This window comes from Carcharodon carcharias, chromosome 14 (assembly GCF_017639515.1).
Source record: "Carcharodon carcharias isolate sCarCar2 chromosome 14, sCarCar2.pri, whole genome shotgun sequence".
NCBI lineage: Eukaryota > Metazoa > Chordata > Chondrichthyes > Lamniformes > Lamnidae > Carcharodon > Carcharodon carcharias.
The window spans coordinates 9,919,588-9,943,025 of record NC_054480.1 but is presented as its reverse complement, the minus strand read 5'-3'; the positions used below and the strand labels follow the sequence as shown (position 1 = coordinate 9,943,025).

At 41.7% G+C, this 23,438-nt stretch overlaps 1 protein-coding gene across 1 annotated transcript in view; it reads right to left on the bottom strand.

Moving 5' to 3' along the window:
- Positions 1-12,403, bottom strand: part of eif2s2 (eukaryotic translation initiation factor 2, subunit 2 beta) — a 44,374-nt gene extending 31,971 nt beyond the window's left edge. The window contains exons 1-2 of the mRNA XM_041204960.1: positions 12,234-12,403; positions 3,793-3,976 (exon numbers count right to left, since the gene is read on the bottom strand). Of these exons, the coding sequence (XP_041060894.1) occupies positions 3,793-3,976; positions 12,234-12,248 (199 nt within the window). The 5' untranslated portion in view covers positions 12,249-12,403. The remainder of the gene's footprint in view (positions 1-3,792; positions 3,977-12,233) is intronic.
- Positions 12,404-23,438: the final 11,035 nt, after the last annotated feature.

Below are 23,438 nucleotides of genomic sequence, written 5' to 3'. Positions count from 1 at the left end.
TAGATAGTCATTTACCAGCAGGATATGTTCTTTGGAGCTATTATGTTAGTTGCATAGTGTTTCTTAACAGTCTGGTAATAGGTGAGACCATGTGGCTTTATAGATTATCCTACCTGGCATGAAGTTATTAATGAAATAAAATTTCTCCATTTGACACAATCAGAAAAACAGAGGAAGATTAACCCAATTACGGGAGCTGGCCAGAAGTCAAAAAGATTTCTGCATTTGCTTTTTACATTTTCCAGAATTGATATGCAAACTCCTGGGAGCAATTTTGTTTGCTCATTATATCAAAACAACTTTGAAAAATGAATGCATCCAAATGCACAAAGAATCACCCAGGCTCTGAGATTCTATCAGCGTTCCAAAAGCTAATAAAGTATCTCTAGCAACGTTGGACAGAGTTACTGGCAGGCACAGTTCTCAGCATACCCATATGGCCAGTGATGACTTTTACATTGTCGGCGGAGAAGAAAAGAGTTGACGTTTCGAGTCCTCATGACCCTTCAGCAGAAATGGTTGAATCCAAGGAGAGGGGTGAAATATCAGCTTATATTTCACCCCTCTCCTTGGATTCAACCAGTTCTGCTGAAGGGTCATGAGGACTCGAAACGTCAACTCTTTTCTTCTCCGCCGATGCTGCCAGATCTGCTGAGTTTTTCCAGGTAATTCTGTTTTTGTTTTGGATTTCCAGCATCCGCAGTTTTTTGTTTTTATGACTTTTACATTGCTGGGATACATGGACATCCTAAATTTTATGAGCAGAAACTTCAGCTGTGTCTGTGTGTGACCTTCACTGTCATACTTGAAGTAACCTCAGCGTTGCTACTGTGTTCTGAATGCACCCTGCTGTGTGAAGGGGACAACTCACAGCACCATCCTCAACACAACAGAATCTCTTTCATTACTTCATCTTTCATCTCTTTCACAACATATCTGAGCAACAATACTTGCTATGCATTTCCTTACATTCTTAGAAAATGCTGAAATTCTGGTTGGGCAATTTACTCAATCAAATTTGTAATTACAGGAAAATCTCTGTTATCCATGCTCCAGAAACGGAGGTGCCAGTTAACCAAATATTCCGGTCAGCCGAGATGCAACGTGAGTACTACATATTTGTCCAATGAGAAAGCTCCAGGATGAAAACACAGGTATTGAGTTCTTGCAAGGCATGGGAGTGTGCAAATTGAGTGAGTGGTGCCAAGGGGAAATGGTGCTGCAGAACAGCGGGGCAGAGACCAGAGCGAGGGCAAGCGCCAGTAACTATTGCCAGTGAGCTTGACATCTGCAATCAAAACAGACACAATTGCAGAATTCCAGTTAAAAGAGAATTCTGGTTGGTAGAGTGACAGATAACAGAAATTTTACTGTACAAAGCCTTGTGTACCATATGAACTACGGTAGAGCTCGGCTAAAATAAAAGCAAAATACTGCAGATGCTGGAAATCTGAAATAAAGACAGAAAATGCTGGAAAATCTCAGCAGGTCTGACAGCATCTGTGAAGAGAGAAACAGAGTTAACATATCAAGTCTGTATGGCCCCTCTTCAGTGCTAAAGAGAAGTAGGAATATGATGAAATTTATACTGCTTAAGGGGGTGGATCAAGAAAGAAGGCCAGCAATAGGTGGCAGCTAAAGAGAGATTGACAAAGATGTCATGGATGAAAAGACAAAGGGGCGTTAATGGTAGTGGTAAGGGCTAAAGGAGGTGCTGATAGTGGCATCAAGGCAAGAAAGCAGAATATCGAAACACGAGGGAGAAACTTCAGTTGGAATCCGCGTGGGGTAAGTCGGAGACGGAGACAGTCAGTGAGGAAGGAAATATGGCTGTGAAAGCAAGTTTTGGTAAACACCTTGTCTAACACCAGGAGGGAAATGGAAAGCAATGAAGGTAGATTGGGCGAAAGAGACAAACGGAAATCCTGTCGTAGAGAAGAGCAGTACTTCAAGGTAGGCATTCCTGGAAGAGAAGTGGCAGTGAATTAAACACTAAGATATAAGCAAAATACTGTGGATGCTAGAAATCTGAAGTTAAAACAAAAAATGCTTCATGGTTTCCATTTCCCTCCTGGTGTTAGACAAGGTGTTTACCAAAATTCACTTTCACAGCCATATTTCCTTCCTCAGCGACTGTCTCCATCTCCAACTTACCCCATGTGGATTCCAACTGAAGTTCCATCCCTCAAGTTTCGACATTCTGCTTTCTTACCTTTATGCCACCATCAGCACCTTTAGTCCTTATCACTACCATTAACACTTCCTTTGTCTTTTTGTCCATGACATCTTTGTCAATCTCTCCTTAGCCTCCACCTATCGCTGGCCTTCTTTCTAGCTTCACCTGTTCCACCTCCTTAAACAGTATAAATGTCATCATTTTTCTACTCCTCAAGCTCAGCCTGCCTTTTTTTGATGTTAAATGGAGCATGCCATGGGTCTCCTTGGTTGAAACCTCTTGGGCGACAACATGACGAGATACTGCTCCACCACAATAGATTTACGGCGAATTGGACTTCTGGGCATACAGCAAGTGAATGGGGTCAGATGAAGTTTTGAAAATACTTTTGTCACTCCACTGCATTACCTCACAGGATATTTAAATAGAACCACGCAAAAAGCAAATGCAGAAAATACTGTTGGTTAGGCAATTTGACTTTTGTTTCAAATCACCAGAAAGCACCTAGTGTCTTTCAAACGGTCAGAAAGCTGACTGGACATTTAGTCCCGTTACAAAGCACACTGTCTTTCACCACTGTTCTAACAAACACCACACTGGCTTTCCTCGCTATTCACTGTCTCTGAACAAAAACTCCATTGAGATGAAAGAGGGATTTTAACCTAACTAATGGGTTGCAGATTATACCTCAACGAAATTTCACTGAACAGCTCTCTTTCATTAAAAGAAGTATCAGATTCTGAAGCAATTAAAGGCATGTTGCGGATGAGGAGTTACAGAGCCTGGCTGTGCTGAATGGCAAACAATTGGTATTAATAACCTCCTGAAGCCTTAACTAAGCAAAGCTTAATTTTTTTTTTTGGTGTATCCTTTTCTACTGCAACCACCCGCTGCTCAAACAAATCAGATGTGTGCACCAATATGGTTTTCAGTATCTGCTTGTGACATGATCCTCTGCATGGCAACTATCATAGCAGTTCTGACAGGAGAAAACACAAAGTGACATGAGTTTCTCTTTCTGGGTGGGAGAGTAGAAATTGGATAGCGTCTTACCACAGACTTCTTATTTCTTATCATTCCCTTCCTACAGCAAAGTGAGTAGATTCAAAGTCTTTTAAAGCATTTTATATGAATTCAACTCCCAAAACCTCCCACCAATGCTCTTTTTCACTATCCCATCCCAGTATCTGGAACCCAGGTTCCAACTGGACGGTGCCTTGTTTACACTGACTGGCTATCTCAAATCCTCAGTCACAAGGGAATACAGCACAAGCATGGATCTCTATCTCAGGCCATTAAGCCTGAAGTATTTGGCAAGGAAGAGCTGACGAACCAATATTTTTAGCATGTTTAAATAGTTGGAGAGCAAGTTTAGAATTGTCCATGAAGTTAGAGGGACTTGACAATGACCTTATAGAATCAACAGTGTCAAAGGAGGCTGCTTCCTCCTGGAGTCACTTCTCAATACTCAGACAGGAGCCCAGCCTCTGGAACAATAATGAAACTTACTCAAAACAGACAAGATTCAAATCAGCTTTGTTCATCTCTAGGACCTAATCAATGAGTTAGAATTCCAGTTTAAAACATTTTGAATACCGAGTTTAAAAAAAACCCACCTTTCTTCTTGCTGTCCTCTTCATCAACCTCTGGAACCTTCTCCTCCACGTTCTCTGATATTACAGCTTCCTTGGACTCTGTCGCTGGCATCTCCTCTGTTTGTTGTTCAACACCATCTTCTTCCAGCATGAAAGGCTTCTTCTTTTTCTTCTTCTTCTTGGTCATTGTGGGATCGAAAATCATCTTTTCAAGGGAGATATCAGACATTGGATCAGATACAGTGTATAGAAAATTTTAAAGTTATATTATCAACTCTTGACCATTCACTTTCAGAAGATATAATTGTAAGCTTGAGTCACAAGGCAAATGTTGTGCCACTGGAAAAGATCCTTCCTGTTTTGCATTTAAGCACAGAATTATTTCTTAAATATATATTGAAATTTAAAGTCAAATTAAGTTATCCTGATTGATGAACCAGTTGCTTGTATTAATATAACAGATGGTAGCTTCCAACCCACAAGTCCCATGTTAAGGACTATGGGGCAAAGTTTACTGATGTTTATAATAGTTAAAGTATTACAAAACCAGTTCATCATTTTCTACCAATCCTTGTTCTCGGCCTACACCAGCACCATTGCTGGAGTGCCAAGTGACCTCCTTAAGTAACATTGCTCACTCAATGGCCCTTAATTTTCAGGGGATAGTTGCAGGGCTGCAAAACAAATGTAATGAGAAATAGCTGGGGGTCCAGCACAAAACTGATCAGCACTACCGATAGAAAATACAAAAAGAGTTAACACAAATTGATTTTTCAAGCACCATATAAGTACATGGTCACATGAAACTTTTCTTTGGAAGCAGGAAAGGGAATTTTAGGGGCTTATTTTGAAAAAGACTTCTTCTTTGGAAAAAAATTCTGTTCCTTTGACATTTTAAATTAGATACAAGAAGAAAGCATAATTTGAATGTTTTATGACAGCTATCTTATCCAAATTATTACCCCTACAGTATTTTCACGTAAAGATCATAACTGATGTTCAAAAATACTCAAGGAGCAGAATTCTCAGCTTAAGTGCACCATAAAATTTGAAGACCTGACGAGAGATCTTTTAAAGCAGCACAGCATTCACTTTGTAATTTGACCTAATTAATTTAAATGTTTTTAATGAAACAGCCTGCACTGATTAAGGAAATGCCCTGTTTCACAAGCCTCTTGACTTCTGAGAATGTTACATATAAATTAGGCTGTGACAATGGGACTGCCTATGTTTGAGCTCCCTGTGATAGTTTATTTTGGCTTTCAGGAAAACTTCAGACCAAATCTCATAAGGGAGACTAATAAAACATCAAAACTACAGGATTCCAGGGTTCATGACAGAACTGGAGAAGAAAACATATAAAATAAAAAACAGAATGCTTGTGAGATGTGCAATGTCAGATGGGTAAAGGTATAGAGTGTCACACAGTGTTTGAGCACCCTTACTCCTTGTCTGCATAAAATCTAAATGCTGAAATGAATTGCTTTCTAAAATTTGTTAAATTAGAAGACAATGCTGAAAGAGAGATGGATGGTGCAGGAGGATTTAAGCTACATATATACATAAATATACACCTCCTTTCTGTTTCTTCCCCCTTCCTTTTGTTTTTTCCAATAATTTATATAGATTTTTCTTTTCCCACCTATTTCCATTATTTTAAAATCTATACCGCTTATGCCCTGTTAGTCTTATTTCACCCCACCCCACTAGAGCTGTACCTTTTGTGTCCTGCCATCCATTCTTAATTAGCACATTCTCTTAGACAATATCACCACCTTCAACACCTCTTTGTTCTTTTGTCTGTGACATCTTTTGATTATCTGCTCCTATCACTGCTTGCTTGTCCCTACAACCACCTCCTCCCCCACTTCTCTCCTCCTCCCCCCCCCCACTTTAAACCAGCTTATATTTCACCCCTCTCCTAATTTTACTCAATTCTGTTGAAGGGTCATGAAGACTCGAAGCGTCAACTTTGCTCTTCTCCGCCGATGCTGCCAGACCTGCTAAGTTTTTCCAGGTAATTATTTTTGTTAAAAAGTTAACTTTCCTGGATTTGCTATGGTTGGAAGTCACGGCCACATTTTTTTAAAACCAATTTTTCTCAACTGCTGACATTAGTGGCACTTATGTGGCAAGATGATGAAGATGCATAAATTAGGATCCAGTATAACCAGAATGGGTGGGAGAGCAACATCAGATCAGTTCATGCAACTGTTCATTCAAAAGTCAAATGAAGTTTAATACTATGAATGTGAAGAACAGCATATTGGGAGAAGAGATGAATAAATAGTTAAATAACAAAAAGGGCAGAACTAGCTCAGATTTAAAAGAGTTAAAAAGAGTTTAAAAAATTTAAAAAGAGTTCCAAAATTTGTCACTTTCAGCAAGATGATAATGTGGAAAAATAATTTAGAAGATTAGAGGTGCTTCAGCATTGCAGTTTAGAGGAAAGGTTAAGGAAGAAGTATTTGAGGTATTTAAAGTATCAAACTGAAGAGAAACAAACCCATGAGTTCCAATTCAAGTCAAGCCAATAGATCAAGAGGCCATAAATTCCAGTTAGCGAAAATTGACTTTAAAGCACATGCAGATCTCATATTGCTCACCAAGACTCAGTAGGTGATGTTGGTATTATCGTTTGATAATATTAGACAAATAAAACGCTGCAAATATACAGGTCAGTCAATAAGAGGTGATGTCAAACCTCAGATTACGCTTCCACAATGATGCCAGACCAAATGATTCTCTCCCCTCCAAGCCTACAACCACCTCCCTCAATGTTGCCAATCTCCAGCATCCCACCACATTGCTAACAAAACTAAATGCTATTAAACTATTTTGTAATCCCCCGTTCCCCCAACCCCACCTCTTAGCCTGAAGAGCTGCTAACTCCAATTGGTATAGCTTAACTATCATCTTTGAAACTGGTTAGGGGAAAACATTACTAGTGACAGAAGGATTAGTGATCAGAGGACAAAGGTTTGAGATAATTGGCAATAGAATCAGAGGGAAAACAGACTTTTTTGCTGCAGCGTGTTGCTGCAATCTGGAACATGCTGCTTTAAACGGTGGTGGAAGCAAATTCAATAGTCACTTTGAAAAGAGAATTGGATAAATACTTGAAAGGGAAAAAAAATACCAGGCCATTGAGAAAGAGCAGTGAATGGGGCTAAATGGATAGCACTACAAAAGAAGCGACAAAGGCATGATAGACCAAATGGCCTCTTTCTGTGCTACATCATTCTATGATTCAATCTAACTCTCAACAGCACATTTCACATACAATGTTACAATTCATCTCAGCTTTGAAACTGATCAGGGAGAAAAGTTGAAGCATGGAAAAACAGGTATAGAGATCCTGGGGTCTGGAGAACCAGGAGTATTGAGGGGGTGCCTTAGGGTGAAACAGCTCTTGGTTTGGAAGAACTAGGGAGAGACTTTTGGCCTAATACTGAGAGGACAGAGGGGATAAAAGTCTAATAAATGCTAAATTTTATTTATTAAGTGTAAATAAATTAAATTAATTCCTTCAGCCTATACTACTTTTGCTACATGTATTCAGAACTTTCCACTTGGAATTTAGATGCTGGAGGCAGTATTAATAATTTAGTTGAATATTCCAAATGTCCATTTTGAAACCGATAGTTAACCATAGATCCACAAGTCAACTAGAGTTTCCATTTCACATTCATTTCTTTTACCCCCACCCCCGCCAACACCCCAAGAAGTGCTTATAAAATTTAAGATGTAACGAAGCCATATTTGTAGGCTTTGGGGTAGAAGTGAAAATTTTTCACTGCAGAATATAAAAATTTAGAAACAGTTGCTTGACAGTACAGAACTTGAATATTGCTGAAAAGGGAGGCTTGTTGCTTTTCATCTTGCAATCATCAGGACAAACCCAAGAATGACAAATTTCAAACGATCACCTCTATACTACAGAAGAAAAGAATGCTGATTGCTTGGCAAGTCAACTTTGATTGGTTGAGACGTTACCATGGAGAAATCAACAGGAAAACTACAGGCTTCTCAAGCTCCCAGGGAATTCAAAAAAGGCACAAGGCTTGAACATATTCCTTTTGTTTCCAGCAAACAAGTTCCTGCATTTATGACACTTCTAGCCACATTATGAGCTCGATTATCATAAATTGTTTGTTGTAGCAAGTGCTGCCCAACCATGGAATCACATCTAACAGCAGATGTTTTGTTTTAGATTTTGCAGGACAGTCTGTACTCTGCCTATTACAAACAGCCAAAGGAACATGCTGTTCGATTCAATCAGCCACTTGCTGGGACGCACAGTCTACATACCTATAAAACTTTTAGGAAAACGTGGACAGAAGTCAACAAAAGCAAATAAAAATAGCTATTTCAACTTTAATCTACCCCAATCACAGAAAATAACACTTCTCTAATGTTTTGTCCATGTGCGAATTTTTGAACTTAAGACACACAGACTTGGATGAAGGGACTGAATGTATAGTTGCTAATTGTAATGACACAACGATCAGTAGGAAAGTAAGTTGCGAAGAGAACATAAGGGGTCTACAAAGAGGTATAGATAGGTTAAGTGAGTGGGCAAAAATTTGGCAGATGGAATATAATGTGGGAAAATGTGAACGTGTCCACTTTGGCAGGAAGAATAATAAAGCAACTCATTATTTAAATGGGGAGAGATTGCAGAGCTCTGAGGTACAGAGAGATCTGGGTGCCCTGGTATATAAATCATAAACAGCTAGTATGCAGGTGCAGCAAGTGATTAGGAAAGCAAACAAAATGTTATCATTTATTGCAAGGGGAATAGAATATAAAAGTAGGAATCTTTTGCTACAGTTGCATACGGCATTGGTGAGACCACACCTCGAGGACTATGTATAGTTTTGGTCTCCTTATTTAAGAAAGGGCATAGATGCAGTTCAGAGGAGGTTCACTCAACTGATAGTGGGGTGAGGGGGTTATCTCTCATAGGATGAAGAAAGGTTGAACAGAATAGGCCTGTATCCATTGAGTTTAGAAGAATTAGGAGGTGATCTTATTGAGACATAAGATCTTTAGGGGACTTGACAGGTTGGATGCTAAGAGGGTGTTTCTCCATGTAGAAGAGATTAGAACCAGGGAACACAATTTAAGAATAAGGAGCCTTCCGTGTAAGACAGACACGAGGATTTTTTTTTCCCCTGTGAGGATCATGGTTCTGTGAAACTCTCTTCTCCAGAGGGCAGTGGAGGCAGGATCATTGAATGTTTTTAAGGCTGGGTTGGATAGATTCTTGACTGACAAGGAAGTCAAAGGGTATAGGGGGAAAGACAGGAAAGTGGAGTTGAGGCCACAATCAGGTCAAGCCATGAGCTTCTTGAATGGTAGAGCAGGCTCGAGGGGCCGAATGATCTACTCCTGCTCCTAATCCTTATATTCGTGTGTACACTTGTTTTTATTTAGCACATCCCAGAAACTTTTCAAATAACCATGTATAAATACTCTGAAATGCAGCAAGCGTTCTACTGGGAAATTAACTCTCATAAAGGAAGATGCCCAAATATGCAATGATACACGAATGAACTGCATATCTGTTTTCGGTAGTACAGTAGCTGAGGAGCAGTATTGTCCTGGAAACCCAGAGAACTCTCTCCTTTTCTTTGAATAAATTCTTAAATCAAGCTGAACCAATGGAACAAGCAGAGATGGGCCTCAGTTTAAAAACATCTACAAAGGATAGGAACACTATCAGTGCATCACTCCTTTAGCACTGCACTGCAAAGGCAGCCTGGATAACACATTCATGATTTTTGTTGAAGGTACAGCAAACACAACTTCTGACTTGGAGCTATGTGCACTACCATCTGGGTCAAGGTAACATTCAGAGGGATCATCAGACACTATGCACAAGAGAGGGGGCAGCAGAGAGCATCAGATGGAATGGAAAGGCCTTGTAAGACCGTCGACCTTGATGGTGAGACAGACCCTGTCAAACATGACAATTAAATAGTTACAGGTCATCTATTAAGTTTAATCAGAATTAATTTCAAAATCTCGGATTCTGAGCAGCTAACAGAAGTAAACTGATTGATTTTCCACAAAAAAATGCACGTACAAATTGTACATATAAACCAATTTTTAATGAGAAGAGAATTTGTTATGTGCACATTCATTATGTTAAATTGTATGCAGGTGACAGGCATTAACTATAGATTCTCTTATGCCTTACAAATAGACAAATGGTTTTTGGGTTAGGAGGTGTACGTCTGTAATATGTAACTCCTGTAAATATATGCTTATTAAAGTGTGTAAAGATCAACTCCAGTTCTATCCTTCAACTGGCTTTCTGGATTATAACACTTATGATGCCAAGACTTCTGGACATAAATGACTTGAGCAATCAAAAGTTTGGTTAGGATTTAAGGAGCTTCTTAAAGGAAGAAAGAGGCTTAAGAAGGACATGCCATGGTTTAGAGCTTTGGAAGCTGAAGGCCCAGGATTGGAGCGCCAATATCTCAAGAGGGTTGTAGCATAGTTCCCTCTAAATCGCATGGGTGTGTGGCCGCACAGCAATTGAAAATGGGTCACATAAATAACAAGGCAGCCACAAATAGCAAACAGAAATAATAGGGTACATGGGTTGGTCGGGCTCATGAAGATTACAGTTTGGGACAGGTGAGGCCATAATGGGATCTGAAAATAAGAATGTATCAATGAAGCTCAGTGAATACAGGGATGATCAGTGAATTTGAGTTGATGCAAGTTAGGACATGGGTAGAAGAGTTCTGGATGACCTCGAAAATTATGCAGAGTTGAACGAGGGTGGCCAGACAGAAGTCCCTTAGAATAGTCAAGTCTTAAGGTAACAAAGCATGAATGAACATTTCCACAACAATGTTTAGTTGGAGCAAATTTCTGCTCACTTAGTACTGGATGTCAAACGGAGACGAAGTACAAAAGCAAGACAGTAGATAGAAGCTGTTCCTATTGGTGGAAGCTTCAAGAACCAGGGGTTATTGATCTAAAGCAATTTTAAAAAGAACAGGAAATTTTTTTTTACATAGTAAGTGGTTAAGATCTGGAATGCACTACTGAGAATGTGATGGAGGCAGATACAATCATGACTTTCAAAGAGGAACTGGATAAGCACCTATGAGAGAAAAAAACTGCAGGGAAAGGATGGGAAAGTGGGACCAGCTGAGTTGCTCTTGCTTCTGTCTCCCTCCTTTCTTGAGTAGGAGAGTTACAGATACATTTTTCCAATCGGCTGAGACCTATCCAGAATCTAGGGAATTTTGGAAGATTGCAATCAATGCAATCACTATCTTTGCAGCGGCTTCATGACTGTCGGATGCAGGCCATCAGGTCTGGGGACTTAACAGCCTTTATTAGTCCTATTAGTTTTGAAGCACTATTGCTCTAGTTAGAGTTTCAAGTTCTTCCCTTCCTTTTGCCGGTTAATTTTCTACTATTCTTGAGATGCATTTCATGTGTTTTATATCTGTCTGGAAGACATGCTCAAAGTCTCTACCATCTGCTTCTTTCCCATTAATTCCTCAGTCTCATCCTCTAAGGGATCAACATTTATTTTAGCTACCCGCTTACTTGTAGCAGTACTGTCTGTTTTTACATCTGTTGCTAGTTTACTCTCATATTCCAATTTCTGCCTTTTCTTTTAGTCATCCTTTGCAAGGTTTTAAGTGCTACAACTGATCTGAGGGGGATGGGGGGAGAGAAAGAACATGAGACAGGATGCATATTCCAACTATAAAAGCCTTTTAAAAAATTTATTCCCAGGATCTGGGAAATACTAGCAGGCAACACTGACAGATAAGCCTCAAGTTCCTCCAAAAAGGTGATGGTGGTGGGATGTCTCCTTGGAGAATTTGAGAGAACATTAAAAAGTTCCCTTCACGTAGGAATATTTACAATAACCTTGCGTCTTTTATGGTTGTTTTTCTTCCAGCTACCAGATTTATTGAATTTAAATTACAGAACTTGCACAGAGTTGGATTTGAACGCGCAATTTCCCGGGCCAATGCCAGATTTGGGCGAGGACAGGACTAGGTCTAACAGTGACGCCTCCTGTGGTAGGATAGCCTGTGGTGCTCACCGCCTAAGCGAAATGGATGGGTTTGGGGGGTGGGAGATGGAGTCCAAGAAACCAAATCCGTGGCAAAATAAAAAAGACACTAACATGAGGATGGGGAAAGGTCAAAAAGACAATTTATAGACGCTAAATCTTCATTCGGTGGAAAAAGACGTTGCTTGTTACCAAATAAAATAGGTAAAAGAGTTCAAAAGAAACTTATCAATAGCGAGAGCGTGTGAGGGAGCAACGGGCCGGGTAGGCCTCAGACCCCCTACTCTCAGCCCGCCCTACACCGGCCGCCGGCTCACACATGCGCGGCTCCACAACTAATGGAGCCCGAGGCCTGGTCCCCATTCAATGTGAAAATTCAAACCTCACAGCAGCTCAAACAGACCTCATCTCCTGACATGGCGGCTTCCCAGGCTGTTGTAAACTCTTCCTTCGCTGGGCTTACGATATTTGGACAGGTTTAGTTTTGTTATTAATTGAAAAGCCGCTTCGTCCCGCTCACTCGCCGACTCCGCTGTCACTGCCAGAGAGCACAAACCCCGCCCACACACTCAACTCCCGCCTTCCCTTCCCGTTACAATTGGTCAACCTAACCCCAATCCTCCACTCTGGTTGGCTGCCAACCCTTTCTGTCAGCTCTATGTCACTACTCAATCTCCCCTTGACCGAGCATTGCATCATCCCACCGGCACTGCGCATGTGCAGCTCAAGCACGTGAACCACGCGAGGGCATTAGTGCGCAAGCGCACGCAAACTTCTTGTCCTGGCTAATAGAATGGAGTGCTGGTTATAGCACTTAAGGAAGGCAAGAATATGGCAAATAGAATATAATTAAGTGTGAGGTTATACACGTTGGTAGAAGAAACAGGATGACAGCATATTTCTTAAATGGCAAGAGGCTGGGAAGTGTTGGTGTCCAAATGGACTTAGGCGTCCTTGTTTGTGAGTCACTAAAAGCTAGAGGCTGGTGCAACAATCAATTAGAAAGACAAATAGTTTGTTGGACTTTATTGCAAGGGGATTTGAGTACGGGACTAAAGATGTCGGCTGCAATTGTACAGAGCCTTGGTGAGGCCGCACCTGGAGTATTGTGTACGGTTTTGGTCTCCTTATCTGAGGAAGGATATAATTGCCATGGAGGGAGCACCAGAGGTTCACCAGACTAACCCCTGGGCTGACAGGATTTTGTAATGAGATTGAGGAGTCTGGACCTGTATTCTCTAGAGTTTCAGCGAATGAGAGGTGATCTCATTGAGACTTACAAAATTCTTACAGGGCATGACAGGGTGAATGTAGGTAGGATGTTTCCCCTGGCTAGTGAGTCTAGAACCAGTGGACACAGTCTTAGAGTAAGGGGCTGGCCATTTAAAACTGAGATAACTCAGAGGGAATCTTTGGAATTCTCCACCCCAGAGGGAAGCTCAATCATTGAGTATGCTCAAGACAGAAATTGATAGAATTTTGGAGACTAATGACATCAAGGGATGTGGAGATAGAGTGGGAAAGTTGAGGTAGATGATCAGCCATGATCTAATTGAATGACAGATCAGGCTCAATGGGCTGAATGGCCTACCCCCATTCCTATATTCCTAGGTCATTTGGCCTTTCGTGACCCTATTGGCTCTCTGCAAGAGCAACTCTTTTGGCGCTTTTCCCCTGCAGTGGCCTTGCAATTTTTTTTCCTTTTAAGATAATGATCTTTTGAATATCACGATTGAATCTGCCTCCACCACACGTTGCTATCCTGGAAATACAGGACAACAGACATCCCGGGGTGACATAGTATGGGATGAGGGCCAAACAGTCAAAATACAGGACAATCCTTTGAAATATGGGACAGTTGGTCATCCTGACCACACTCTCAGGCAATGCATTCCAGATCTTAACCATTTGCAACTTAAAAAGGTTTTCCATGGTCACCATTGCTTCTTTTGCTAAGTACCTTAAACCTGTGCCCTCTGGTTTTCACTCCTTCCACCAATCTACAATATCCAGTGCCCTCATGATTTTGAGTGCCTCTATCAAATCTCCTCTCAACCTTCTCCAAGGAGAACAGTCCCAACTTCTCCAAATCTAAGTACATAACTGAAGTTCCTCATACCTGGAATCATTCTTGTGAATCCTTTTTGCACCCTCTCTAATGCCTGTTTGTTGCAGTCTAGACACTGTGTGGCGTCATTGAGTCATAGAGTGACTGCAATGGAATCGCAGCACACATGCAGACCATTTGTTCCATTGTGCCTGTGTCTACTACTTTGAGAGATTTATCCAATTATTCCTATTGCCCTAAAAGGACCATAAGACATAGGAGCAGAAGTAGGCCATTCAGCCATTGGATCTCTTCCACCATTCAATGAGATCATGGCTGATCTGACAACCCTCAAGTATGCTTTCCTGCCTTTTCCTCATAACCCACGAGACCCTTAGTCATTAAATATCTGTTTATCTCAGCCTTGAATATACTTAAGGACCCAGCTTCTACAGCCCTCTGCAGTAAAGAATTCCACAGATTCACTACCGTCTGAGAGAACAAATTCCTCCTCATCTCTGTCTTAAATGGACGACCCCTTACTCTGAGATTATGTCCTTTGGTCCTAAACTCTCCCACAAGGGGAAACAACCTCTCAGCATCTACCCTGTCAAGCACCCTAAGAATCTTATATGTTTCTTCTAAACTCCAATGAGTACAGGCCCAATGTACTTAATCTCTCCTCATAAGAAAATCCCTCCATACCTGGGATCAACACAGTGAACCTTCTCTGGACTGCGTCCAATGCCAGTATGTCTTTCCTTAGATAAGGGATCCAAAACTGTTCACAGTATTCTAGGTGTGGTTTTGTATGGTTTTAGCAAGACTTCCCTATTTTTATACTCCATTCCTTTTAAAATAAAGGCCAACATTCCATTTACCTTCCCTATTACCTGGTGAACTTGTATGCTAACTTTTTGCGATTCATGCATGAGGACCCCCAAATCCCTCTGTGCTGCAGCTTTCTGCAGTCTTTATCCATTTAAATAATATTCAGCTCCTCTATTCTTCCTGCCAAAATGCATAACCTCACATTTTCCCACATTATATGCCATCTGCAAAGTTCTTGCCCACTCACATAACCTGCCTATATCCTTCTGTGTCATCCTCACCACTTGCCTTCCCACTTATTTTCTTGTCATCCACAAACTTGGCGATAGCACTTTCACTTCACTCATCCAAGTGATTAATATATATTCTAAATAATTGTGGCACCAGCACTGATCCCTGTAGCACTCCACTAGTTACAGGTTGCCATCCTGAAAATGCCCCCCTTATCCCAACTCTCTGTCTTCTATTAGTCAGCCAATCCTCTATCCATGCTAATATGCTACACCGAACACCATGGGCTTATATCCTATTAAGTAGCCCTATATGAGGTACCTTATTGGAAGCCTTTTGGAAATCCAAATATATTACCTCTACTAGTTCCCCTTTATCTATCCTGCTTGTTACCTCCTCAAAGAATTCTAATAAATTTGTTAGGCATGATTTCCCCTTCATGAAGCCATGCTGACTCTGCTTGATTACATCATGTATTTTTAAATGCTATTATTACATCCTTTATAATACACTCTAACATTTTCCCAATGACAAATGTTAAGCTAATTGGGTTATAGTTACCTGTTTTCTGTCTCCCTCCCTTTTTGAATAAGGGTGTTACATTGGCAGTTTTCCAATCTTCTGGGATTTTTCCAGAATCTAAGGATTCTTGGAAGATTACTACCAATGCATCCACTATCTCTGTAGCTACACCCTTTAATAACCTAGGATGCAACCCATCAGGTCCAGGGGACTTTTCAGCTTTTAGCCCCATTAGTTTCCCTAGTATTTTTTCTCTGATAGTTATCGTATTTATTTCCTTCCCCACTTTTGCCCCTTGATTATTTAGTATGTTTGGAATGCTATTAGTGTCTTCTACCATGAAGACAGATACAAAGTATTTATTCAACTCCTCTGCCATTTCCTGGTTCCCCATTATTGTTTCCCCAGCCTCATTCTGTAAGGGGCCTATGTCCACTTTGGCCTCACTGTTCCTTTTTATATATTTAAAGAAGCTCTTACTGTCTGTTTTTATATTACTTGCTAGTTTACCCTCAAAGTTTATTTTCTCCCTCTTCATTTTTTTGGTCATCTTCTGTTGGTTTTTAAAACTTTTCCAATCCTCTGGCTTACCACTAATCTTTGCCACGCTGTATGTTTTTTCTTTCAATTTAATACTATCTTTAACTTCCTTGGTTAACCCCTTCCCGCAATCCTTCTTCCTCACTGGGATATATCTTTGTTGTGAGTCATGAACTATTTTCTTAAACGTCTACCATTGTTCATCAACCGTCTTTTCTACAAAACTCCTTTCCCAGTCCAATCCAGCCAACTTTTCCCTCATTCCTTTAAAAATACAAGAGCAATGTACTGCAGAACCTGGAAATATGAATAAAAACAGAAAATGGGGAGGGGAAGCCATGTTTGATTCTAGCATCACACTGAAGGTAGCAGCAATGGCAGGGGATAATGTGGCCAGCTGTCCAGTTTTGTACTGGACAGTCTGGTTTTTAGCTGATCTTCCAACTTGGAAATTCTACTTTAGATTGTTCCTTGCTCTTCTCCAATACCAACATAAACCTCATGATATGATGATCAATCTTATTCAAGTGTTCTCCCACAGACACTTGATCTAAGTCATTCCCCAACACCAGATCCATCAATGTCTCCTTCCTAGTTGACCAAGAAGTCAAGGAAGTTCACTGAACACATTTCAGAAATTCCTCCCTCCCCCTCCCTTTCCTTTACTCTAACCTTATCCCAATCGATATCTGAGTAATGAAAATCCCCCAGTATCACCATTCTATGTTCTTGCACTACTTGGTGATTTTGTTCTTCTATTTCTCTCACTATTTGAAAGCCTATAGATTACTCCCCAATGTATGGTCATTCCTTTCTTGTTTCTCAACTCTAACCAAACAGATTCCATCTTTGCTTCCTCAAAGATATCTTTCCTTTCCAAAATTACAATGTCTTCTCTAATCAGTACTACCACCCCACTTCTCCTTTTTCCTTCCCTATCTTTTCTGAACACTTTATATCCTTGAATATTAAGTACCCAATCCTCAGCATTTTAAAGCTATGTTTCTATTATAGCTATTTTATCATATTTCCATACGGCTATTTGTGCTTGTAGCTCACCAACTTTACTCACCATTTACATACATGCATTCTAAATCTGTCCTTTTATTCCTCATAGTACTTATTAGTATGCTCCTTTCTAATATAGAATCATAGAATGGTTACAGGATGTAGGGAGGCCTTTTGACCCGTCAGCTCCATATCAACTATCTTCAAAAGCAACTCACTATTTTGAAGGCCTCAGTTGAACCTGCCTCCATCACATTCTCAGGCAGTGCATTCCAGATCCTAACCAGTCACTGCATAAAAAGATTTTATTCATGTCATCATTGCTTCTTTTGCAAATCACTTTAAATCCTTTGGTCATTGATTCTTCTGCCAACAGTTTGTCCTATCTACTCTGTCCAGATCCCTCATGATCTTGAACACCTCTATAAAATCACTCCTTAATCTTCTCTTCTCCAAGGAGAACAGCCCCAGCTTCTCCAATCTGTCCACGTAACTAAAGTTCCTCATCTGATAACCTCACCTGTGCTAATATCTTCTTATGTGATCCAGTGACAAAGTTTGTGTGATCACACACCTGTGAAATGCCTTGAGACATTTTACTACATTAATGGTGCTATAGAAATGCAAGATGTTGTAGGTATAGTACATGTGGTAGCCTATGAGGTTTCTCTGCATACAACTGTAAATCAAGCCAGATCAAAGACACAGTAGAATAACTTGAATATAGGATCATTTAATGAAAAATGATTCTTAACTTGTCTCTCACAATGAATTAATACTTTATATTATATATAATTGCAAGCTCAACGCAAACTGGAGGAACAGCACCTCATCTTCCGACTAGGCACTTTACAGCCTTCCGGACTGAATATTGAGCTCAACAATTTTAGATCATGAACTCTCTCCTCCATCCCCAACCCCTTTCCGATCCCTCCTTTTCCCAATAATTTATATAGATTTTTCTTTTCCCACCTATTTCCATTATTTTTAAATGTATTTCCATTAATTGTTTTATCTCTGCCTTTTAGCCTATTTCGATCCCTTCCTCCCACCCCACCCCCATTAGGGCTATCTGTACCTTTATTATCACATTCCTTAGATAATGTCACCAGCTTCAACACCTCTTTGTCCTTTTGCCTATGACATCTTTTGGTTATCTCCACCTATCACTGACCCTCTATCCAGCTCTACCTGTCCTACCCCGCCTTAAACCAGCTTTTATTTCACCTCTTTTCTAATTTTCCTTAGTTCTGTTGAAGAGTCATACAGACTCGAAACGTTAACTGTGTTCCTCTCCGCAGATGCTGTCAGACCTGCTGAGTTTTTCCAGGTATTTTTGTTTTTGAATTAATACTTAGTCTTGGCATAAATGGATTAGCATGAGAACACATTCTCCAAACTCAGATTCACCCATAATTCGTAGCACTCAGTCTGCAGTCTGTAGGTCAAAGCTTATTCATGCTTTTTGGAAAGATTATTATTTTAGCAATCTAAAGTGAATATTCAAAATAAAATATCAACTGTTCTTCACATGCTCCATAATTTGGAAAGCTAAAGTGGAAAACTACTTCAAGCCAAACAACCCAAACCAGCTTTCTAGGCTGCATATAAAATAATAGATATGATTTTATAACTTGAGCTCTGCTCTTGTTGTTCTCAGGCAATGAGTGACATAGCCAAAGTCACATGTCTTGCACAAACCACTGCAGTTTATGTGATAATGGTGTTCCCACGATAGTACTGGTAGGGAATTTTAAAATGTTGAAATCAGAATAATGCTGAGGATGAAGAGGGGAGAAGCCTCAGCCTACTTCCCAAGCCCCCCACTATGGGTGGGAAGCTATGTTACTGGGCAGAAGACAGTTAGATGCCAAAGCTGTGCAAAAATTGGCATATATTCCCACCTGCTCCATGAAAACAAGGTACCATCTCACTGTCCCTGGCATTTTTTGGGGTTATTGCTAGAGGGTGGGTCAGTACATTATTGGACATATATTGGGGAGGCAGTGGCATAGTGGTAAAGTCAATAACTAGTAATCCAGAGGCCCAAACTAATACTCAGAGGAATGGGTACAAATCAGACCATGGTTTGTGGAATTTAAGTTCAATTGGAAGACGCACTGAGGGTGGCAATGGCACAGAATGTACTCTGGGTTGGAGATTTTAAAGTCCATTACCAAGAGTGGCTTGGTAGCTTGACTACTGGCCAAATACTAAAGGAAGTAGCTGCTAGACTGAGTCTGCGGCAGTGGTGAGGGAAACATCAGGAGGGAAAAGCTTACTTGAACTCGTCCTTACCAGTTTACCTGTAGTGGGTGCATCTGTCCTTGAGAGTATTGTGTTAGGAGTGACCACCACTGAGTCCTTGTGGAGACAAAGTCCCATCTTCACATTGAGGATACCCTACATCGTGTTGTGTGGCACTACCATCAGGATAGATTTTGAACAGATCTAGAAGCTCAAAGCTGGGCATCCATGAGGCGCTGTGGGCCATCAGTGGCAGCAGAATTGTATTCAACCACAATCTGTAACCTCATAGCCCAGCATATCCCCATCCAGCACAAAGGAAGATGGTGGTGGCTGTTGGAGATCAATCACCTCAGTTCCAGAACATCACTTCAGGAGTTCCTCAGGGTAGTGTCCTAGGCCCAACCACCTTCAGCTGCTTCATCAATGACTTTCCTTCCATCATAAAAGTGGGAATGTTCGCTGATGATTACACAATGTTCAGCACCATTCACGACTCCTCAGATACTGATACAGTCCATCTCCAAATGCAGCAAGACTTGGACAATGTCCATGCTTGGGCTGACAAGCAGTAAGTAACAGTCGTACCACACAAGTGTCAGGCAATTACCATCTCCAATAAGAGAGAATCTAACCATCGCACTTTGATATTCAATGGCATTACCATTGCTGAATCCCCCACTATCAACATCCTGGGGGGTTACCAGTGATCAGAAACTGAGCTGGACTAGCCATATAAATACTGTGGCTACAAGAGAAGGTCAGAGGCTAGGAATCCTCTGGCAAGAAACTCACTTCCTGACTTTCCAAAACCTGGCTTCTCCAAGGCATAAGTCAGGAGTATGATGGAATACCCTCCACTTGCCTGGATGAGTGCAGCTCCAACAACACTCAAGAAGTTGGACACCATCCAGGATAAAGCAGCCGCTTGATTGGCACCCCATCCACAAACATTCACTCCGTCCACCACCAACGCACAGTGTGTACCATCTACAAGATCCACAGCAGGAACTCACCAAGGCCCCTTAAGCAGCACCTTCTAAACACATGACTTACCATCTGGAAAGACAAGGGCAGCTGACAAAAAAGAACACCACCACCTGCAGGTTCACCTCCGAGCCATACACCATCCTGACTTGGAAATATATGGCCGTTCCTTCACTGCTGCTGTGTTAAAATCTTGGAACTCCCTCCCTAACCTCCCTAACAGCACTGTGGGCATACCTACATCACATGGACCGCAGTAGTTCAAGAAGGCAGCTCACCACTGCCTTCTTAAGGGCAGTTAGGGTAAGCAATAAATGCTGACCTAGCCAGCGATGCCCATATCCCACAAATGAATTTTTAAAAAACTTGACCATTACAATCAAGCCAGGGGATCAACCCTGGTTCAATGAAGAGAACAGGAGGGCATGCCAGGAGAAGCACTAGGCATAACTGAAAATGAGGTGTCAACCTGGTGAAGCTACAACTCAGGGCATGCCAAACAGCAGATGTAGCATGCAATAGACAGGGCTAATCTCACAACCAACTAATCAGATCTAAGCTCTGCAGTCCTGCCACATCCGTCATGAATAGTGGTGGACAATTAAACAATTGGCTGGAGGAAGAGGCTGCACAAAAATCCCCATACTTAATAATGGGGAAGTCCAGCACATCAGTACAAAAAACAAGGCTGAAATATTTGTAACAAGCTTCAGCCAGAAGTGCTGAGTGGACGATTCATCTCGGCCTCCTCCTGAGATCCCCAGCATCACAGATACCAGTCTTCAGTCAATTTGGTATCAAGAAACGGGCAAAGGCACTGGATACTGCAAAGGCTATGGGCCCTGACAATATTCCGGCAATAGTACCTAAGGTATGTGCTCCAGAACCTGCCGTGCCCCTAGCCAAGCTGTTCCAGTACAGTTACAACACTGGCATCTACCCAGCTACGTGGAAAATCATCCAGGTACATCCTGCCACAAAAAGCAGGACTAATACAACCCGGCCAATTACCGCTCCATCAGTCTACTCTTGATCATCAGTAGAGTGATGGAAAGTGTCATCAACAGTGCTATCAAAAGGCACTTTCTCAGCAATAACCTGCTCATTGAAATTCAGAAATTCAGTTTGGGTTCTGCCAGGGCCATCAGCTCCTGACCTCAATAAAGCCTTGGTCCAAACATGGAAAAAAGAGGTGAGGTGAGAGTGCCTTTGACATCAAAGCCACATTTGACCGGGTGTGGCACCAAGGAGCCCTGGAAAAATGGAAGTCAGGGGGAAAAACTCTCCACTATTTGGATTCATATTTAGCACAAAGGAAGTGGTTGTGGTTGTTGGAGGTCAATCATATCGGTCCCAGGATATCGCTGCATGAGTTCTTCAGTGTAGTGTCCTAGACAATGACCTCCCCTTCACCATAAGGACAGAAATGGGGATGTTCGCTAATGAATGCACAATGTTAAGCACCATTCGCCACTCCTCAGATACTGAAGCTGTCTGTGCCCATATGCAGCAAGCGTTATATAGTATTCAGGCTTGGGCTGGTAAGTGGCAAGTAACATTTGTGCCACACAAGTGCCAGGCAATGGCCACCTCCAACAAAAGAGAATCTAGCCATTTTCCCTGAATATACAATGACATTACCATCGCTGAATCACCCACTATCAACATCCTGGGGGTTACTATCGACCAGAAACTGATCTGGGCTAGCCATATAAATACTGTAGCTATAAGAGTATGGCAGAGGCTGGGAATTCTGTGGCGAGCAACTCACATCCTGACACTCCAAAGCTGTCCACCATCTACGAAGCACAAGTCTGGAGTGTGACGGAATACTCTCCACTTGCCTGGATGAATGCAGCTCCATCAATACTCATGAAGCTCAACACAGTTTAGGACAAAGCAGCCCGCTTGATTGGCATTTCATCCACATTCACTCCCTCCACCACCAACGCACAGTGGCAGCAGTATGTACCATCTACAGGATGCACTGCAGCAACTCACCAAGGTTCCTTCAACAGCATCTTCCAAACCTGTGGCCTCTACCAACTAGAAGGACAGGGGCAGCAGATGCATGGGAAAACCACTACCTTCAAGTTCCTCTCCAAGCTACACACCATCCTGACTTGGAACTATATTGTCATTGCTTCACTGTCACTGGATCAAAAATCAAAACTACCTTCCTAAAAACACTGTGGTGTTCGTACAACACATGGACTGCATTGGTTCAAGAAGGCGGCTCACCACCACCTTCCGAAGGGCAATTAGGGATGGGCAATAAATGCTGGCCTAGCCATCAACTCCCACATCTTATGAACGAATAAATAAAATAAAAGTCCAGCTGTGGCTCTGACTGTGATCAGACTCAATAACACACTACTGGAAGCAGCCAGCAAATCCTGCTACCTTCGATCTGCAGTGGCAGACAATCTGTCTCTAGATGAAGAGCTCAGCACATGCATTAGAAAGGCAGCCACCAACTTTAGCCAACTAACAAAACAGGCGTGGAAAAACAACAAACTGATCTGCAGGAACACGATACTTATTACAAGGTCTATGTCCTCAGCATATTGCTGTGTGACAGCGAAGCTTGGACAACTTATACCAACCAAGAGAAAAAGCTCAGTAACTTCCATCTTCGGTGTATGTAATGCATCTTAAGCATCATATGAATTGACAAAGTCACCAATGAAGCAGCCCTTTATAGGGAAATCATGCTGAGCATGCTTGCACTAATCAAGCAAAGGCAGCTTCACTGGCTTTTGCACAAGATAGGAATTGGCTGCATCCCCAAGGATATGCTATATGGGGAGGTAGTCTGTGCCAAGAGACCAGCAGCACACCCAAAGTCCAATTCAAGAACTGTTTGCCACACGCCCCCTCCCCCCCCGCCCCAAAGGAAAGTCGATCAGCAGCCAACTCACCGGAAAGATGCCTGCCACATAGCTGTAACAAGCTGCTGGCGGGCTAAGCTAGGTGAGAGTGGGACTTCTGACCCTCAGTGGGGGTTGTCCCAGTCTACTGCATTTGTTGCTCCCAACGCGGTTTCTTCTACATTGGAGAGACCAAACGCAGACTGGGTGACTGCTTTGCAGAACACCTTCGGTCTGTCCGCAAGCATGACCCAGACCTCCCTGTCGCTTGCCATTTCAACACTCCATCTGATGAAGAGTCATACGGACTCGAAACGTTAACTGT